This window comes from Trachemys scripta, chromosome 7 (genome assembly GCF_013100865.1).
Source record: "Trachemys scripta elegans isolate TJP31775 chromosome 7, CAS_Tse_1.0, whole genome shotgun sequence".
Classification (NCBI taxonomy): domain Eukaryota; kingdom Metazoa; phylum Chordata; order Testudines; family Emydidae; genus Trachemys; species Trachemys scripta.
Window position 1 is genome coordinate 103,013,875 of NC_048304.1, and position 21,429 is coordinate 103,035,303.

The 21,429-nt window shown below is 44.0% G+C and overlaps 1 protein-coding gene across 3 annotated transcripts in view; it reads right to left on the minus strand.

The window, feature by feature from the left end:
- Nucleotides 1–21,429, minus strand: part of PTPRE (protein tyrosine phosphatase receptor type E) — a 199,021-nt gene that overhangs the window by 86,529 nt on the left and 91,063 nt on the right. For all 3 annotated transcript variants that reach the window (XM_034776553.1, XM_034776554.1, XM_034776552.1), the window contains exon 2: nucleotides 10,431–10,537. In XM_034776553.1, the coding sequence (XP_034632444.1) occupies nucleotides 10,431–10,533 (103 nt within the window). In that variant the 5' untranslated portion in view covers nucleotides 10,534–10,537. The remainder of the gene's footprint in view (nucleotides 1–10,430; nucleotides 10,538–21,429) is intronic.

Here is a 21,429-nt window from a genome sequence, read left to right on the forward strand (position 1 = left end):
ACCGCAAGCCAGCTGATTGCCTTGGGCAGGAGGTAGGGGAGAGGCGTGCCATGTCCTCACTCCTCCCCCATCCCTCCTGCCCGTGGCAATCAGATGGCTTGCGACATTCAGGGGGCAGGAGGGAGGGGGAGGAGCGAGGACTCGGCATTCAGGCTCCCCCTCCCTCCCCTGCTTCCGGCCCAAGGCAATCAGCTGGCTTGCGGTGTTCAGGAGGCAAGGGAGGGAGGGGGAGCCTGCGTGCCGAGTCCTCGCTCCTCCTCCCTCCCTTCTGAATGCCGCAAGCCAGCTAATTGCTGCAGGTGGGAGGAGGGGGAAGGCACTGATCCACGCGGTCAGTCGGCAGGCACTGGGGGGGGGGGGGGGGGGAAGCGTAGGGCAGTTGATAGCGGGGCTGCCAGCTGTGGACAAAGCAGGCAGCCAAGCGACGTTATAGGGAAGCCTTGCACAACTTTAAGTGGAGCATGTTCTGTAATTGAGCAGGGACGTAAGATCGAAACAATGTTAAGCAAGAGGACGTTAAGTGGGGAGTTACGGTATTAGGGGCCCAATCAGATAGCAGTATCCCACTGTGCTAGGCACTGTAAACACTTATAACGAGAACACAGTCCCCGCTGCCAAGAGTTTCCAATCTAGCTACCTGATGAGAGACAGCAGATAGATACGACAAACTGCTGTGGGGAGCACACGGTAACAGAGAGAGTCTATTATGATTTGCTTATTTAAGCAATAGTAACAGAACACAAACTGCCTGGCAGATTTAATAGACTTAGTAATTAATGCTGGGGCAACATGTATCGTTACAGTTGCACAAAGGGTCATTAGGTGCTTATAATTTTTTAATTCATTTACTTTTCTGGCTCAAATTTGTCATGCTTGTTCTCAGTGAAGGAATTTTTTTTTTTTTTTTAAAGTTGAGACAAAATTGTTCAATGTTATGAAGAGATATTGAAAAAAATACGTTTCTTATTGCAATAAAATGTACAGCTTTCCACATTTAACCTTGCTTCGTCATTTTCCGACTTTTGAGTGTTCCACTCTAGAAATGTAATTAATATAGTTTCTATATACTGAATGCTTTATTTTACATACAAATCGGTTACTATTTAATTAATTTAAAACACGCAGGTCAGGAAAGAAGAAAGCAAGCCAGAGTGCACCAGTGAAACTGGTCTCTTGTCTTGAAGTCCTTTTGAAATTACATCACCTAAGAATTTTCAATATCATCTCTGTAGAGTTGTAGTACCAGCAGAAGCAGAATAGGAACTGAAAATAAACACTGGCGTGAGAAATTTTTTTTTAAAAACCACCTTCCCTTATTTTCTCATCAAAGGATTCAAGATTTAGAGAGATTTCAACCTAATTTCATTCACAGCTTTGTTGCAATTACATCTAAGGTGAACTGGTTGTGAAACAAAGTATGAGTTCTTCTCACAGTGTGTTAGATTGTCACATTGTGAACCAGTAACACAACCTGAGATGCAACATCCTCATGTAATTCATTGTAATGTTGCAAAACCTCACATTTAAATGAGGGAGAAGAAGAATCTCTAGTGTTCTGCAACCTGCTGGTGGAACACATGAGTGAAAACTGGGACAGATGCCAACATCAGAAGCTGGGGCAGGACTGGTCACACATACTTAATCCTACAGTGAATCTACCTAAGGCATGTTTAAGCGAATGGAAAAGGAAAAATCTAATCTTTGCTACCTGGCATCACTGCAGCTTTTTGGTCTGTAAGATGACACGACAACACAAGTACAGAGTACTGAAGCTGTACCTGTTGCCCTCTGTATCCCAAGAGACAGAGCAATTGCTTGACATAGAGAGTCTCAAGCACTGCAGCTCTGCAAGCTTCCATCATTACTTCATATTGCCAAGAGAAAATATATATATATATTTAGCATAATCTTTCTTCACAGAAGGAGTATTCTGCATAGCTGATCCCAAATAATTTCCTTTATAACCTATAATGTTTTCATAGATTACACATCCAGTGGTAATTCTCATGGGAGAGTGGTACACAAAAGTAAGAAGGGAAAGAATATTTGTGGCAGTTGGCCCATTTGGCCTTCATGAAAGAAATGACAGAGGAGAAAGACTCATAAATAGGGTGACCAGCTGTCCTGTTTTTAAAGGGACAGTCCTGCTTTTGGGGATTTTTTCTTATATAGGCTCCTATCACCCCCCCACCTCCTGTCCCGTTTTTTCACAGTTGCTGTCTGGTAACCCTACTCATAGAATTATGCGAGACGCATGACCTCATTATCTCCAATACCTACTCTGAGCAAAAAGAAAGCACAAGGCACCCATGGGAATCACCAGGAGGGGTTTTATAAAAACCAAATTGATTTTATCACAATCAACTGTAGGTACAAAAACAGTGTCAGGAAGATTAAGGTTATGTCAAGTGCAGATTATGGATCAGATGATCATAAATTAGTATTGATGAGACTGAACATCATACTGAAAAAGTTACAGAAAGCCAAACGCTATATAGGATGGAACCTTGAAGTCATTACCAAGAAGAAGTGTTGCAGATCATCAATTAAGACAAAGACCAAGTGACTTGGGAATGTCTGAAAGATGCTATAAAAGCAGTTGCAGATAAACATGTAGGGGGGAAAGTTATTAGCTAGGAAAAACCCCTGGATAACAGACACAATTATTACTCTGAGGGGTGAAAGAAGGAAAGTAAAAACACAGACTGACAACAGAAAAAGAATACCTAAGACTAAATAAAATGCTAAAGAATAAATGCTGATTAACAGAGTCTGAATGAGAAATGCAAAGAAACTGAACAATTGGTAAAGAGAACAAAGTGAGGTGTATAAAAAGATAAGAGCTTTGGTTACAGAAGAAAGGTGATCAACACAACCCTTAAAGACAAAAAGTGGGCAACATCTGACAGACCCTAATGACAAGAATGAGAGATGGTGAGAATATATCAAGGAATTATGATGATAAGCCTGAATATCTCAACTAGAGGTCAATCAAGTATGGACGAAGAAATCATAGCAGCAATAAAGAGCCTTCAGAATGGAAAAGCACTAGGTTGGGATGGAATACCGGCATAGGGGATGAAGGCTTCAAGGTCTTGTCAGAGGTAATGAAGAATATGTTTGAGACAGGAGAATTGCCAGATTTTACAGCTTCACTGCATATCCAAATCCCAAAAGAGAACAACACTATGAATTGTAAAGAATACAGTACAGTGTATCACATCCCTCTAAGATACTTCTGAGAGTTGTTCAAATACAAGGAAAGACTGATGAGAAAATAAGCGAACTACAATATGGCTTCAAATGTGGAAAGGGCACAATAAACACCATTATTAACTTGAAGCTCATATTAGAAAGAGCAATTGAAATAGGGAAAATACTATACTCATGTAAACAGAGTCAGGATGAGCTCTACCCTGACATCTGGTGGTGAATTATGGCGAGTGTGGAAAAGAACTTTAGGGGCTGATCTTGTTTGCATAGGTACACCCACCCGGCCTAGCATGAGCCCACAGCAGCCCAAAATGGTCACTTTGGCAGCTGTGGGATCCCCAGTTTCTCTGTTATTGGGGCAGGAGGAATAAAGTATTGTTACCCTGATTATGTGAATCAAGGACAATGAAACTGTTTTATGGCAAAGGGTCTCACCATCACCTAAGTAGCACTCGCTAGACAAGGGACATGGGTTCCAACACCCAGTGAATTGAGAGAGGTTGGGGGCAGGTATGTGTATCTGATGGTATGGGCCCCTTTTGAGGGCTGGAACACCAATTGCACTACCTCCTCTCTCCACTGTTGAATAGCAGAGCTAATTTTACTTCCATTAAGAGTTTAGCTAGAGGTTGCTGAGCTGAATTCACTTTGGGCCAATGGTGCACCAGCACTGGGGCTCCCCTACTACAAGCTGAAATCACTAACAGCTGAAATCACTAAAAGAGCTAAATTTGCTGAGATCATTGAGTGCTGTGTTAACTAGTCGGGGAGCCTGAAGATATATTGCTAAGCAGCTGGCAGAGCTGAGCAGTTTGTGGGACGGCTAGAACGGCCCACGGAACAGTGACCGGAGCGAAGCAGAGCAGTTTGCGGGGACGGCTGGAGTGGTTCATGAGACAGCTGGAGGAGTGGAGCGGCTGGTAGAGCAGAGCCATTCGTGGTGAAGGCTGCAGCAGAACTCCACGGAGAGGCGGGGCCAGTCGGCTTCGGACCACGTAAGGTGCTCCTTAACACCCCATGTGCCCCGTTTCCACCCAGGCTGGGGTGGGGGTAAAACTCTGCAAATAAACTTTTGAACTCTGGCACTGACCAGGGACAGAGACTTTTGGGTTGTTGGACTTTGGGGTGATTGGACTTAAGACCCTGAGAGGAAAAGGACACTGCCAAAACTTACTTGGATATGAGCTCTGAGTAATAAAACAATTATACTGGAATCAGAAAGCGATTATAATGGGAGATGAAAATGAAAATCTAATAGAGATTAAAAGAGGAGTGAGACCAGGTTGTAAAATGTCATGGACTTCATTCAACATTTATAGTGAGTGTTTGATCAAATGAACTGAAGAAACAAAAGAAGGTATGAATGGAAAATGGGTGAATAACATTCACTATGCAGATGACAGTTCTTCTGGCTGATGCAGAAGATGATCTGCCAAAGAATAGGATCTAGAGTTCAATGTGGCTAAGTCTAAAAAAGTGGTTACCCACCTTTTTTGTAACTGTTGTTCTTTGAGATGTGTTGCTCATATTCATTCCATTCTAGGTGTGTCTGCACCCATGTGCATGGTCAGAGATTTCTGCCTTAGCGGTATCTGTAGGGTCAGCTGTGGCGCCCTCTGAGTGCTACGCTCATGCATTGCTATATCAGGCAACGCCGGCCTTGCACCCTCTCAGTTCCTTCTTGCCAACAACTCCGACAGAGGGGCAGGAGGGCGGGTAATGGAATGGACATAAATAACACATCTTGAAGAGCAACAGTTATGAAAAAGGTGGGTAACTCTTTTTTTCTTCAAGTGCTTGCTCATGTCGATTCCATTCTAGGTGACTCACAAGGAGTATCAATGGAGGCGGGTTTGGAGTTCACCATCTTGCAGCTTGCAGCACTGCTCTGTCAAAGCCAGCATCGTCTCGAGCTTGCTGAGTAAGCGCATAATGAGATGCGAACGTATGGACAGATGACCAGGTGGCAGCTCTACAGATCTCTTGGATTGGTACCTGTGCCAGGAAGGCCGCTGATGATGCTTGTGCCCTAGTTGAATGTGCTGTCACGATCACTGGCAGAGGCACCTTCGCCAGCCCATAGCAGTAGCAGATGTAGGCCATGATCCAGGACGAAATCCTCTGAGCAGTGTGCCTTCCTCCACCAGGGTGCCGACTTCTTGGACCAGACCCCTGTGGGAGGGACTCCTTGAACTTATGGAGGAAGTCCCATAAATTAAAATTGTAGCTGTCCAAGAGGGCCCGATGGTTCGCCACCCAGAATTGCAGGCTGGTAGTGGAATAAATTTTTCTCACCAAAAGGTCCAAGTCTTTTAGCCTCTTTATTTTTGGGAGTTGAGCTGGTGTGCCCTGCTGGTCTTTTTTCATTGGCCACGGAGATAACCAGCAAGCCCAGAGGTGGGTGGGGGGTATGAGTCTTTGGCCGGGACAAAATACTTCTTGGGAGGGATGGAAGACGGGGTTTGCCAGAGGGCCTTGGCAATTTTGAGGACCCGGTCATGCACTGGTTGGGATTTGAGTTACTACAGAGAATTCTTTCCTGGGTGTCTGGCTGGTGAGTCTTGCCCATATGCTCGGGGTTTAGCTGATCACCATATTTGGGGTCGGGAAGGAATTTTCCTTCAGGGCAGATTGGCAGATGCCCTGGGGTTTTTTTGCCTTCCTCTGCAGTGTGGGCCATGGGTCACTTGCTGGAGGATTCTTTGCACTTTGAAGTCTTTAAACCATGATTTGAGGACTTCAATAGCTCAGACATAGGTTAGCGGTTTATTACAGGAGTGGGTGGGTGAGATTCTGTGGCCTGAGTTGTGCAGGAGGTCAGACTAGGCAATCATGATGGTCCCTTCTGACCTTAAAGTCTATGACTCTATGACCGCCTCATCCAGGGATGAAGAAAATGACTTTACCACCAGGAGAGACCCCAGGGCATCGTCCCCCATGAGGGAGGGAGGGTTTGGGGGTGGGTGCAGTCTCCTCTACCCCGACCTCCAAGCATGACTTATGCACCATGCCCGGTGCCATCGGTGCTGCTAACTGTTGCTCCGAAGCAGCAGCAGATGAGAGGTATGAAGGGGGCATCATCATGACCAGCATGCCCCACGTGCTCCAATAAAGCCACTGCACTGGCCGTGCTGCCAAGGCAGCATCATCAATGTCGATGTGGCCTCGGGAGCCCAATCGCGCTGATGGAGTCTGGACGAGGGCTGAACTGCCCTTCCGAGCTGGAGGCATCCCCTTCGGGTGACCATGGTGGGGCCATCGACGCTTGCATCTGCCTGCTGACTGTTGCCACTAGAGACCAGTCCCTGGAGTGAGAGGATCGGTGTTGGTATCGAGGGACGAGGCCCGGGGGGAGGGGACCGCAGTCGTGACAGGGAGTGCTCCTACAGTGCAGGCGACTAAGATCTGCACCAAGAGGATGACCGGTGGGAGGGCGAACAGTGCTGGCAATATGGAGACCGGTGCCTCCCCTTAAGCGATCATGGTGCCAGAGATCGAGGGCAAGCCCTAGAGGATCTGGGCTGCAACTCTGGAGATCTACGGCAGGGAGAAGAGCGCTGCCTTGTCTCAGGGGAACTCCACTGTCCTCTGAGGGGTCTTAGCGGCTGGCTTGCCCTCATGGGAAGCCTTTGCCGTTGCCGGCAGCGTGGGCAGAGGCCTCTGCTCTCTTGGCGCCGGGGGAGATTGGGAAGGAGTCGATGAGGCCAGGAGTTTGGATTTTCTACAGCTCTCGGGAGTCAGTGGTGAATTCTTTAAGGGGCTAAGGGCCCCGACCAAGGAGGCACATCCATGTGGCTCCAGAGTGGCAAGGCAGCTTGAACTGGGTCCTTTGCCGGATGTCTCATGGCCCTTCTTGCTCAGGGCAGGGGAGCCGAACTTCTGTGTTTTCTTTTTGGGTGACGGGGAAGAGTGAAGAGTCCGGTGCTAGGGGTGCACTGCGCACCAAGGCCGAGGTGCTAGGCAAGTCTTGGCGGGACGGCTCGGAAGCCAGACGAAGGGAAGCCTCTATGAGGAGAGCCTGCAAACAAATATCCCATTCTTTCGGAGTCCTGAATTCAAAATTTTTACAAATACAACACTTGTCCTTCACATGTGATTTCCCCAAGCACTTGAGGCAGCTGCTGTGGAAGTTATTTACAGACATAGGCCTGTTACGGTCCACACAGGTCTTAAACCTGGGAGACCAGGCTATGTCCGACCTGAGCGAAGTCCCCTCTGGGACTCTAATGTTTAACTACTAACTACACTTAACAACTACTTAGTGCTAACTACTATAAACACACTATTTACAAGACCCCAAGGCTCAAGGTCAGAAGAGGCAAAACCGCTAGCCCTTGCTATTCAACAGGGGTGAAGTAAGGCGGTTCGGGCCGGTACGGCACACTGGTAAAAAGTAGTCGCCAGTACCGGCCCGTACCGCTGACTTTAAAGCGCTACCGCAGCAGCGCTTTAAGGACCCTGCTTAAAGCGCTGCCGCACCAGTGCTTTAACATCGCTGCCCCTTTTGTGCCCCCATCAGCAGCCCTGCCAGGTCCCTACCGGCAGGGCTGCCGATGGGGGGGGAGGGTGCAAAAGGGGTTGCGACGACCCGGCAGGGCCGCCGATGAGGGGTGCAAAAGGACATTCAAGCAAAAGAAGTAGCTGCATCGGGGCTGCGATTTAAAAGGGCCCGGGGCTCTGGCTACCGCTTCTGCGGTAGCGGCAGCTGGAGCCCCGGGCCCTTTAAATCGCCGCTGGAGCCCCAGGCGGTGCGGACCAAGCAGTGCAGATGGGCTGTCTGGGGGACGCTGACCCCAGCCCTGCCCCTTCTGCCTGAGGTCCCGGCCCTTCCGGGGGGTCCAGAGCTGGCCCTGTACCAGTAAGAGCTCCATTTTACTTTCACCCCTGCCATGCAAGGAAAGGCAGTCTGACTAACCAACATAGGTGGTAAGAAGGGGCTGAGAGGACATAGGGCTGGCGGCACCTGCTATACCGATGCATGAGTGCGGCACTCCAGGAGGTGCCACAGCTGGCCCTACGGACCACATGCCTGTTATAGAATAATTCTGAAAATATCATGGATAGACAGCATACCCAATGAAAAATACTAGAGATGGTTGTAACTCAGCAAACATTAGTTAGAGATCTTTTGAAAAGAAAGATTCAATTTGCAGGGCACATTTTATGAAGTTCAGCAAGGGATGCGTGTTTATAGGCACTGGAAGGAAAAGTTGATGGCAGAAGAACATGAAGCAGAAAAATAAGATCTTGGATGGACGATGTGGTATCCTGGGTCGAGCAAAAAGAGATTAGCAGAGGATTATATAGAATGGGATACCATAGTTGTAAACCTCCAGTAACGGGGATTCCACATAAGAAGTAGTAATATATAATAAGCTATCTTGTTTTAAGACTGTCTAAAAATACAGCAGACTAGACACTAAGTAAATAACTTGTGATCTTCTTAAACGTGTGTACACAAAAACATCCTACTCACTCATCACTTCTTTTTTTTTTTTTAAATCAAAGCCGTCGAAGATCTACAAACCCCACCACCTCCAAACCTCAGCTGACACTTTGTTAATATAAGCAACCTTGTATTGCTAATGCTGTCACCCTTGTCCTCTCTTCATTATGTTCAACATCCATCTGTTGCATCTTCTTGCTATTTAGTACTCTGGGATGCAACAGAGAAATCTGAAATTTTAGGAATTAATATTTCTGAAAACATCAAAACAAAAAGTTGTCAGCTACATAAACTAAAATGGATAAAGGAATCTTTAAAATATTTAGAAATAAATATTGTAGACATTGCTTCTCAAAATTTTTTTTTTTTTTTAAACTGGCGAGCCCATTCACACAGCAAATCCCCGGAGTGCTACCCGCTTGTTAATATCACTTTTCATAGCAGACTTACTAGCACAGACTTCACAGCAGACTTAGCTAGCTGGAAGGTATGTACTCAGAACCCCCATGTAATAACCTTGCGACCCCCTCAAGGGTCGCGACCCCCAGTTTGAGAACCCCTGTAGGTAGAGAAACAAAAACTTTTTAAGCCAAATTATCTTCCACTGTGGAATAAAATAATAAAAGGCATGGAGAAATGGAATACATATGAAATTTCTTGGCTAGGTAGGGTAGCCTTGATAAAGATGACTTTCCTACCACAAGTACTATTTTTTTTCAGTGCATCTCTGTTGGTAACCCTGACATTACATTAACAACATAGCAGAATTCACTCTTAAAATACATATGGAAACATACAAGACAAAGGGTGAGTTCTACAGTTTTGTAAAAGCCTGTAAAATGGGGCGGACTAGCTTTTCCCTAATTCGGCTTATTGTTATTATTATTATTATTATTATTATTATTTATTATGCATCACAACTAAAATATGTGATCAACCAGGTTAACAAAGAATAGGCTTGGCAGAATTCAAATTTTTTTGTAAATAATTTCAACAGAGATCAATGTTTATTTTAAAGTATATTTTAATGTTTATGCATTTAAATTTTCACAGTTGTGCGAAATTATGAAGGGGTGACAGACCATGGGAGTGTCAGACAACAATTACCGAATGACAGTAGATTCAAAAGCTAAAGCTTTAACTGCTAAAACTCAAATTGTCAAAATCACATGTCCAAATATACTTATTTTGGAAGGAAATTATTAAAGAGATTCATCTCATGACAAAATGCCAGCTTCTTAGAGCTCCCCAACCTGCTTACTTAATGCTCCAGTAAAGAATCTACATTTTAAACAGAATGACAAAATTAAGTTATTTTTTATTGTTAGCAGTAAGACTTTGATTGCACATTGTTGGAAAAATGTGACACCTCTTCCTATGGAATTGTGGTATAGTAAAATATGGATTGTCCTTATAATAGAAAAACTTTCATACCAAGTACATAATATACAAGAGAAGCTCCAGAAACAGGATAGATATTTAGTTTTTGGTCACCCTATTTAGTGTACACAGAGGAGCATGCCAACAAGCCAGAATAGTTATCTAGGTTCTTTGAATATTAACCTGATCCTGAATAAGTAATCAGTAATGTACAATATACTATGTTGATATTTTATTGTAACTTTGTCTTAATAAAAAGTTACCCCCCCCCCAAAAAAAAAAGTATGGGTGAGAGTGCATCAATGGAGTTAGAGGGAACAGAGAAATATTCAGGATTTTGTGAGTATGAATCTTACCCGTAACTGACCCAAAGAATTAAATGCTTCCTTACTTGTTGTTGTGTTATTTGGTGATGCAGTTTCATTCTGCGCGGAAGCTTCAACAAGTAGAAAACTAATACAAACAATCAAGACTGAATTGGACTGTTCCATCATGGATCTGTAAAGCAAAGAAAATATGGAAAAAAATGTAAGGCAAATTATTAATGTTTTCCTCTTAAAACAGGGTAAAAAAATCATTCATAATCTACAATAGATTTAAAACATGTTTTATTCTCTCCTGTGTTCTTATTGTTTAATCTTAATCTATGATGGAAGAGGAAAAACAACCAAGCACATGTATTAATTAGAAATTCTTTTAAAATAATTCAACAAAAGATTTATTAGCTAGCATTCAGTATTACACAAGACCCTCACTACCATAGAATCAGATGTGAAAAGCTACTGGAAAGTAATAAAAAACACATTTTGAGAACTGTAGTGGAGCGGTCACCCCGTTTCAGTTAGGAAGGGGTTAAAAGCAGCCAAGGGAGACTGGTTGGGTAGTCAGCCACAGGTGTGGTTGCACCCAATTAGGGCACAGCTGGCCCTGATAAAAGGGAAAGCTGAGGGAGTGAGAGAAGACTCTTGCTCCAGCTGAGGAGCAGGGAGGACCAGGCTACCTGGGAGAGCAAGCAGGGTACCTGAGGCAGAGCAGGGCTGGGGAAAGGCAGGCAGAGCTGAGGAGCTCTGGCCTGGCAAGTCCCCAGGCTGAGGCCTTGTTAAAGGTCAGGGGAGGTTCTAGGGCTGCAGGGAGGCAGCTGGGGCTGGAAAGGCAGCAGGTCCAAACCCCCTTGCCGATGATGAGTGGCCACTTCAGATTGCAGTTTGCCCCTGAGGGAAGGGGCTAGATGAGGACTGGCAGTGGGTCACTGAGGCAAGGTGGGCTTAGGGGACTGGGGTTCCCCAGGGAGGGGAGACCCAGAGTGTGGGGGCACTGCTGTGGGGCAGCACCCCAAGGTAGGAGTGCCCACTGTGGTACAAGAACCTGTAAGCAAAGGATAGCAAAGATCTTCAGGATCTCAGCAGAGAAAAGCAAAACAAGAACCAATGGCTGGCAGCTGAAGCTAGACTAACTAAAATAAGAAATAAAACACTCATTTTTAACAGTGCGGATGAGTAACCCCTAGAACAAACTACGATGGGAACTGGTGGATTCTCCATCTCGCGATGACTTCTAAACACTACTGGACGTCTTTCTGGGTAGATATGCTTTAGTCAAACACAAGCTATTGGACTCAATACATGGGTAACAGGTAAAAATTTTATAGTATATGTTATACAAGAGGTCAAACTACATGATCTAATGCAGTGGTTTTCAAACTTCTTTTCTGGTGACCCAGTTGAAGAAACTTGTTGATGCCCGTGACCCAACAGAGCTGGGGATGAGGGATTTGGGTATGGGAGGGGGCTCAGGGCTGGGGGTGCAGGCTCTGAGGTGGGGTCAAGGATGAGGAGTTTGGGGTGGAGGAGGGAGCTCTGGGCTTGGAGTGCGGGGTTGGAGCATGGGCTTACTTCCGGCGGTTCCCAGTCAGTGGCGCAGCTAGGGTGCTGAGGCAGGTCCGGCTTCTAGGTGGAAGCGCGCAAGCAGCTCCACGTGGCTCTCGCCCGCAGGCACCCCCGCCCCAGCCAGTGCTCGGGGCAGGGGCAGTATGTGGAGCCCCGTGGCCCTCCTGCCTAGGAGCCGGACCTGCTGCTGCCCGTTTCCGGGGTGCAGCGCGGTGTCAGAACAGTTAGGGACTACTTGTTTTTACTGGTTGCTGAGCAAGGTGACCCAGTGCCTTGCATTCCACGACCCAGTACTGGGTTGTGACCTGAAGTTTGAAAACCACTGATCTAATGGTCCCTTCCAGCATTGATTCATAGAGTATAAACAACTGAACAAGCGTTACAATACCCCTGACATTTTGTACTGGTCAGCTAAGCAAAGTGGTCAGTAAGTCAATGGATCTATCTGCCCAAAGTTAATCTATCTATCTGTCTAAGGATTTCCCCAGTGTGGCAGAATCCTAGAGCAGTGCATTGGGTGCACCTCCTAGCTCTTTGTGTAAAAAGCATAGCCAGGAGTAAGGCGATGTGCCTGAGGCATCTCTGGTCCCAATGATTCACAGCTGCCAAATAGCCCTTTAGAGTTGTGGGTTGCTGGTACAACTTTGAGCAACCCAAAACGACCACCTTGGAACAGATGGCTTCAGCTTCAAATTACATCTTCTACAGGATGCAAACTTACACATACACTTTTACCCATAGTTGTTTAAAATGGAGGCATTATCAAAGTGGAATGTTTTCTTGTCATTGTGAAGCCACAGGACTTGAAAAGAGTAAGAACTACACTTCTACTGTTCAGTTTACTGGTTATCTGCAAAACTGGTTGACATGTCTGTAAAAGTAATAGCTCCATTTGCTGAGCCTTATCATATTAAGTTTCAAAATATTTTCCTTTTGAAAATGTTCAGTTGTAAAATAACAGCTGAAAATCTAGCAGTTTTAAAATAATTTAATTGAAGGCTTTCAAATAAAGAGAAGTTCAGATTTACTGGCTTCAGAAAAAAATCTCAACTGGTGCATAAGAGATGGATAGGGATTAATGCTCCACTATCAGTTATGAAAACTTCCTGTCTCTCTGAAGATGAAAAACAAAGTCAGGAAAGAAACTTACTTGCGGAAGGGTATAAGTGCATAGCTCAGAGCCAAGGGCTGTGACCCATAAATATTACATCAGCTGTGAGTGCTATCTGGACTTGGGAAAAAGCTTCAACCAAAATATTGTTAGAGTTTAGGTAGAAGTTTTCTTTAGAGTTCCCTGTTCATTGATAATCTCAATAATTACAGGATAAGATGAAACTCCAGAATTATTCAATTATCAACCTTTCTTAAAATACACACTTAAAAAAAACAACAACCCACACACAACTTCTCCCCTCCCCACAAACAGCAAAACATATATATTTACACAGGGAGATACAGCCCAATGGTGTATCTCTGCAACAAGTCCTAAAGTTATTATGACACCAATGAGGAATACTGCAAAACAACCACCCTGGAAGCCACATCATAATGATAATCGCTAATGTCACAGAATTACAGAAAATACTATACAGTAGTGACTAAAGTTTCAGTAATTGGCAATGGAAAAATACTAACAACTTAAATCCTTATAATTAATAACATGACGTTAACCAACATAAAGTCTTTGGTTTCAGTGTAAGATTCATCTAAAGTAATCTCTTTGAGGAGGCTTGACTATATAACAAGGTACTATATAACTTTCACAGTATCTGCCTTACTCTGGGCTGTCTCATAGGCTATTCAGGGGTCAACCTTACTTACCCTCCCTATTTCACTATACTCAAGAGTGATTAAAATGTGACAGTGGTCTGTTGGAAATCGTGGTGGTCCACAAACCAAATGAAGACAAGAATTAATGCTGTTAAACTGAAAAAAATCTGGACTAATGTGAATACTTTAATAATTATTTATTTCAGTTTAAACTGCTATTTAAAACATTCTTAGAATCCCAGACTACAAAACTTTTGAGGAAGTAGTATAATTTATATAAATTAATGTACAAAGCAGAAATTTAGCCTAGTACTCTCCATATGCAGCCACACTTTAACCTGGACCATGACAAAGGCAAGTTATTCACCTCTGTGCCGAATGACCACTGTTGCAGTTCTCATGGCACCTAGAGACAAGCAATATTTACAACAATCCAATAAGCAAATAAACTCAGTATTCATGTCAGATTAGGAATGGTAGCTGATTCCCATTATCCCAGGAGTTCCTATGACATTACATTCGCAATGTGTTGCATACAGCCATATTAGCAATGTTACTCAGTTGAGAAGAGGAATAAAAAGAGAAACACATTTTGTTCCACTGAACTTTGAAGAAGACTTCAAGTGTAGGAACATTTTCATCAACTCGGGAAATACAAGTTGTCCATATACTTTTTCAGAAGAGGGCACTATATCTACAGTCTAGGAAAAAGGGCTCAAATCACACATAAGCATACCAATATCCTCCAATATCTTGTACGCAGTATTATGCTACATAGGCTCATTTTTATGAGTAATGCCTATCAAAAATTATGAAGAGATTCTGTGAAGTGTTAACTTCCAATGAAAGAGGTATAAAGAATTTTAGGTAAAGCCAATTAATTCAGTATTATGGCTTGTTATTTATTTAAATCAAAACACCATTCTGTTTTTTTTATTATGTGTTCAGTTTTGACACCAATTTGTATTACTGCTTAGGATTTGCCAAAATAAATTGTAATATTCAAGATCCACTGATATCACCTAACTTAAGATACCAAGATATCACTTCTCGGAATAGACTGAAAGATCTGTTTCTTTGCAACCTGCATGCTGCAATGTAAATAGTCCGTTACATACCTTCTCTGCCAGCTCATGCACTGTCCCCATGCAAAGGAGAGCCAAAATGTAGAAAACTGTGTGGCCCCGAAGCTGCTGGTTTCCTCTGCATTCCATGCCCTCCAGTGGGAATGATTTAGTAGCTCAGGGAAGTGATAGGTGGCATGGCTCTCCTTTCTCCTGATATCCAAGGGAAAGTTTCACAGAGAGCAACAGAGTTTATTAAGAGTTAATGCTGCCCTGACATCCCTGGCTGGACAGTGTCAGCATAAACAACTCCCTTGGGAATTTTCCTGTGGATTTTCAGGGGGATGATGCCACTGTCTTCACTCTAAACTCATGCAGAAGAGCATCTGGAGGTTACAGAAAGGGGGGCAGGACACTGACTGGGATCAATTCCACTTCCTCTTGATAGATTTTTGGAGTGTTTGATTTGATTCAGTTTTCTGTTCTTTCATTCCCAGTGTGATCCAACCTCCTCAAACCTTCCCTAATCATTAGAGGCCCCACCTAGCATCACTAAGGCCTGGTGATTGGGGGGGGCGAGGGGAATCGATCTAAGTTACGCAACTTCAGCTACGTGACTAACGTAGCTGAAGTCAAGGTACTTAGACGTACTTAGACACCGTGGTGTCTTCACTGCGGTGAGTCGATTGTTGCCGCTCCCCCATCGACTCCGCCTGCACCTCTTGCGGCAGTGGAGTACAGGAGTCCATGGGAGAGCACTCGGGGATCAATCACTGCCCGCTGATCCGGCAGGTAGTGTAGACATACCCTAAGGATCATCAGCAAAAACTCCAACTTCAGAGGAAAGACAGACTGATGGTTATAATCATTACAAGTTCCTTTCTCCCAGATATCACAAATTAGGTGCCAAAACTCTTAAACAACCAGCAGCGATATGAAATCTGCAAAGTTAAATTCCATCAAAACAACAATGAAGTGCTGCAGAGGAGTTCCTATATTGACAAGAAAAACATGCAACTGTGGTTACTAAAGAATGTTTTTATTAATTATTAATTTTTAGTTAGACAGAAGGACAGAAAAAATAACAGATGCTGCAAAAACAATCAATGCATTTCCACTATCTTATAGAGAATTAAGGGAAAGATAAAACATCCACTGAATTTTGTCCTTGGGTATGAGACGGTAAGCCCACTGCAATATGATACAGTTTAAAGCTTCATGTTTAAGAATAATCCAAGTTTATGCTTTTACAGTATCAACATATAAAAAATAATTACTAATAGTTCTCGTATCCATTCCTAAAGCTTCTTGAGAACTTAATGGATCTGGTTGGAACAATAATTTTAAAAATAATAAAGCTATAAGTGTATGACAAAGCAGATAAAAAGGGTCATTAAGAATCATTTTACATTTTCTTTTCTCTCCTTCTACACGCTTGCTCATACCTCCTTGTATATAAATTCTTTGACTATGAGTATACTAAACATAGTGAGGATAAATGCTTACTTTTTTGTGCCAATTTATCCTATAGTTTCAATACACAAACAGATTTATCATGAACACTGGTCTATTCTCTCACAGTTCATTCTTAGATTAGATAACTAATCACACAACGGCCTTTTACAAGATGGATAAGCATTACATTCACATGCTGCTTTCCTGTGAGGACTCTGAATTAGATTTTGTCTTGTTTTGATCTGAAGGAGTAAGCAGCCTGTAGCAGTGCTCTAAGTTATTTTGAAATATTCTATTGACATTTGGCTTTCAAAAATTGGATTAACTAGGTCTAATTGGATGTCTAGTTAAATTGACTCCTTTGATAGAATCATACAATATATTCACCATGGAGAACATATTGCTATTGATCATATGAAGGTTTAAATCCAGACTACTTGAGGGCAAAACTTACATTGACTCAACTTGCCACACTTGCATCTTAATTTACCACTTCATATTGTCCTTTCTTGCTATGGAGAGGTGTACTAGGATCAGAAGGACTTCCTGGAAGAAACAAGCAGTAACTACCCGATAAGGATATATATTAAGTCCATTATTCTACACAGAAAAACTTGCTAGATTATTGAAAATTCCAGCATTTAGTGCAATGAATACCCCAATGGAACGTGGTATTTATTTTGGATGTCATCCACTTCATTAAAAAAAAAAAACAAAAAAACCCTATATGAGGCTACATTACATTTATCATTACACATGGCCTACCCGAAATATACATTTCAGCAGGTTAGCACTATAATGCAACATGATGCTAAAGTTAAAAACTCTACACATACAATAGTAGACATTAGACATTTCTGCAGTTCCTCAACTTGAAATGAAGCCAGGGATAAAGGTGGAGTCAGTAGGTAAACTGCTGGAGCTTCCATGAGTGAATGTGATGAATTCTACAGTTGATTAACTTCTCTTTTACTTTACATGGTCAGTAAAGAAACCTTCTAACCATTGGAGCTTCAGCTAATTTGTTTTAGCACTTACAATGACTTCTCTTGAATACCTTTGAAAAGCAATTGACATCTGACACTAATAAAGGTGCTGGCAGGTTTTCAAAACATTTGATGAGAATAAGGAACAGCAGAGTGTATACAGAAAGCGTTGTATTTATAGCTGCACCCACTCTCCTGAGCATGATGGGAAGTAAAATTTCACTCGGTTAATCTTGGGGATTTCAGTTTCATAAGAGAAACCAAGAAATGGGGGGAAATGATTGCACAATTTGTAGCAGTCAGGAGGGCTGCAACTGAATTGTAGCAGACTTACTGTGAACTCAATGCTGTCTTAAAACACACTTTTCATGACAGGCTGGTGTACAAAGTGAGGCAACACAGAAATAGTGTGTATCTGAGCATGGTTTCACATGCCAGAAGGCTGTGGAAATTACTGCAAGGAAATTCTAAGTGCTGAATTCATTTACAAAAAGTGTACAAGACAGCAGAATTTTCAAGATAAACCAAAGGTACTCAGGAATATTGCATCTTGTGGCACGCTGGCTCAGTGAGAAGTAATGTATTGGTATAAAGGCCTGAAATACTGATTTTTTTTTTTTTTTTTTTTTTTGGGAAACACAAAAAAAAAATGAAGTCACCTGCAGACAGAAGAAAATGCTTGTAAGAAAGACTGGCACTGGCAAATGAGAAAAACAAAACTAATGAAAGTATAGCAAGAAAAAGGGATTTCCATTTCCTAACCTCAGAGCAAGAAGACTAGAGAGAGAAGACACCTACCCTCACAATGTAATGGCTTTTCCAAAGATCCAGGGCCGGTGCAAGGAAGTTTCGCGCCCTAGGAGAAACTTCCACCTTGTGCCCTCCCGCCCCAGCCCTGCGGCAGCTCCCCAGCCCTGCGGCAGCCCCCCTGGCCCCCCGGGAAGCCATGCGGCAGCTCCCAACCCCAGCTTACCTCTGCTCCGCCTCCTCCCCGAGCACACCGCCCCCACTCTAATTCTCCTCCCCTCCCAGGCTTGCGGCGCCAAACAGATGATTGGCGCCGCAAGCCTGGGAGGCGGGAGAAGTGGAGCAGTGACGGCGTGCTTAGGGAGGGGGCGTAGCAGAGGTGAGCTGGGGTGGGGAGCCCTGCGGCAGCTCCCCCTCCGCCACCCTGAGGCACCCCCCCGCCCCGTGGCAGCTCCTCACCCCCTCAGCCCGGGGAGCCGTGCGGCAGCTCCCCACCCCAGCGCCGCAAGCCTGGGAGGCGGGAGAAGTGGAGTGGCCGCTGCACTGGGAGAGGAAGTCTGAGATGCATGTGTCAGCGCGCCGCCAGCAGCCTAGCCCAGGAATGCTGTAAAAAATAAATTGGAGGCACCGCTTTTTGGGGCCCCCAAATCTTGGCGCCCTAGGCAACCGCCTAGTTTGCCTTAATGGTAGTACCGGCCCTGCATAGATCCAGGGGAAGGTGAGCTCCACTTTAAAGGACTGCCGGTTTGGGTGGAAGCAGATATAGGAAATGCATTAATGGTTGTATCAGGATGCAGTACATTATAGTCTTTATAGAGCACATCAGGGTATACTGTCTTTTCCTGAATGTTGCAGAGTTGTTCTGTGGACATTCATAGGGTACCTAGAGACCATGCTGGGGATTCGGGTGGTGTAGATTTAACTCCATGGAAAAAACAATATTCCCACTTTTTGTGCTGAAGAATGATTAGCCATCTCAACTGGGTCAGTGTCTTAAAAAGATTTAAAGTTTGCCAGCAATTGCCAGGAAAACCACAGCTGAAAAGATCTAATTGGTGTCTTACTGAAGCATACTTCTGTTTTCGATGAAGAACTGCATAGCATGATAAAAATCACTGTGAAGCCAATAATTACACAGTGTAGCCAACCAAAACCATGCAAGTGAAGCATAGCACGCAAAATCTTGATACAACCTAACAGAGGATTAGAGTGTTAGAATTCAGAGATGTGACGTTTTTCAGAGCTCTGCTGAGTATTTGGATCACGTGAATGTTCCCAATTGTCTTCACCTGGCATCAGCAAGCATCAAAGTGGATACCTCAGTTCCAAAAAACTGGAGTCAGTTATATTATTTTCAAGGATTACTCATCAGGCTACAGAACTGAATGGTCTTTGTTACCTGACAGATGAAGTATAAATATTGGGCTTGGGCAAAGGCATGTCACAGAGTTTTTTAAAAAGGCTAATAATTTTTTGATAGCTGTTCTCATGCTGATCTTGATTTGGTATTTCAGTGGGCATGTGGTGTGTCCCATAGGAGGGAAAAGTCATAACTCACATTATACTGACAGAGGAGGAAAATCAGTTGGCAAAAGGACACTAGACAAAGCAAAAATAAAAAATGAATGAATTGGATGGGAAGCAGTGGACATGAATATCTGAGCTCCTGACAAATCAGTCACCCACACCTACCTTTGATGGAAACTGGGTGAAACCTAGTCTTACTGAAGTTGATTGGAACTTGGCTTTTGATTTTCCATTTTGCCAAAATTTCAACCTGTATCTGGTTTCCAGAAGAATGTAAAAGTGAGATTCTATTTTTAACTGCCCTAAGATGGAGAGATCACATTATGTGGCAACACAGAGACTCGTATGGATTCTTTCTGCCATTCAAGCCGGGAAAGAATTTGCTAGCTAATATTTTTCTAGTTCAGTGAAGACTCGCCTGTGAAGGCTTCACACGTAAGAAAATAGGCAGATCAAATAGCTTTTCAATCTGGTGCTGAATGTGAAAACAGCAGGAAAATGAGATCTTATGTAGTATTATTCCAGATGACTATAGCTATCAATTCCATAGAGCTGGTTGAAAATAATCCCAAAACAAACAGCTCCCCACCCTGTACCCTTGCAGTATGTCAATGCATACTAGTAAATTTTCAGTGCACAGCAGCAAGGTCCACCTGACAGTTAGTGCACAGCACACTGGAGCACTTTAGATCTACACCCCAACTTGCCAGACTGTAGGTGTTTGTGTAGACATGGCCTGAATGCTTATTTGTCACACTCTGGCTTAGTGCATGTGATAATTATCCACCATAGAGACTGGCCCCAGCTACTATAACAGATTACTACTAAAAAGCAACAGAGGATCCTGTGGCACCTTTAAGACTAACAGAAGTATTGGGAACATAAGCTTTTGTGGGTAAGAACCTCACTTCTTCAGATGCAAGTAATGGAAATTTCCAGAGGCAGGTATAAATCAGTATGGAGATAACGAGGTTAGTTCAATCAGGGAGGGTGAGGTGCTCTGCTAGCAGTTGAGGTGTGAACACCAAGGGAGGAGAAACTGCTTCTGTAGTTGGATAGCCATTCACAGTCTTTGTTTAATCCTGATCTGATGGTGTCAGATTTGCAAATGAACTGGAGCTCAGCAGTTTCTCTTTGGAGTCTGGTCCTGAAGTGACCAGTGGCACCGCTATGGGCATACCCATGGCCCCACAATATGCCAACATTTTTATGGCTGACCTGGAACAACGCTTCCTCAGCTCTCGTCCACTCATGCCCCTTCTCTACCTACGCTACATTAATGACATCTTCATCATCTGGACCCATGGGAAGGAGATCCTGGAAGAATTTCACCATGATTTCAACAGCTTCCACCCCACCATCAACCTCAGCCTGGACCAATCTACACGGGAGGTCCACTTCCTAGACACCACAGTACAAATAAGCGATGGCCACGTTAACACCACCCTATACCGAAAACCCACCGACCGCTACGCCTACCTTCATGCCTCCAGCTTCCACCCCGGATACACCACACGATCCATCGTCTACAGCCAAGCGCTGAGGTACAACCGCATCTGCTCCAACCCCTCAGACAGAGACCAACACCTACAAGATCTTCACCAAGCATTCTCAAAACTACGATACCCACACAAGGAAATAAAGAAACAAATCAACAGAGCCAGACGTGTACCCAGAAACCTCCTGCTACAAGACAGGCCCAAAAAAGAAACCAACAGAACTCCACTGACCATCACCTACAGTCCTCAGCTTAAACCTCTCCAACGCATCATCAGTGATCTACAACCCATCCTGGACAATGATCCCTCACTTTCACAGACCTTGGGAGGCAGGCCAGTCCTTGCCCACAGACAACCCGTCAACCTTAAGCATATTCTCACCAGCAACCACACACCGCACCATAACAACGCTAACTCAGGAACCAACCCATGCAACAAACCTCGATGCCAACTCTG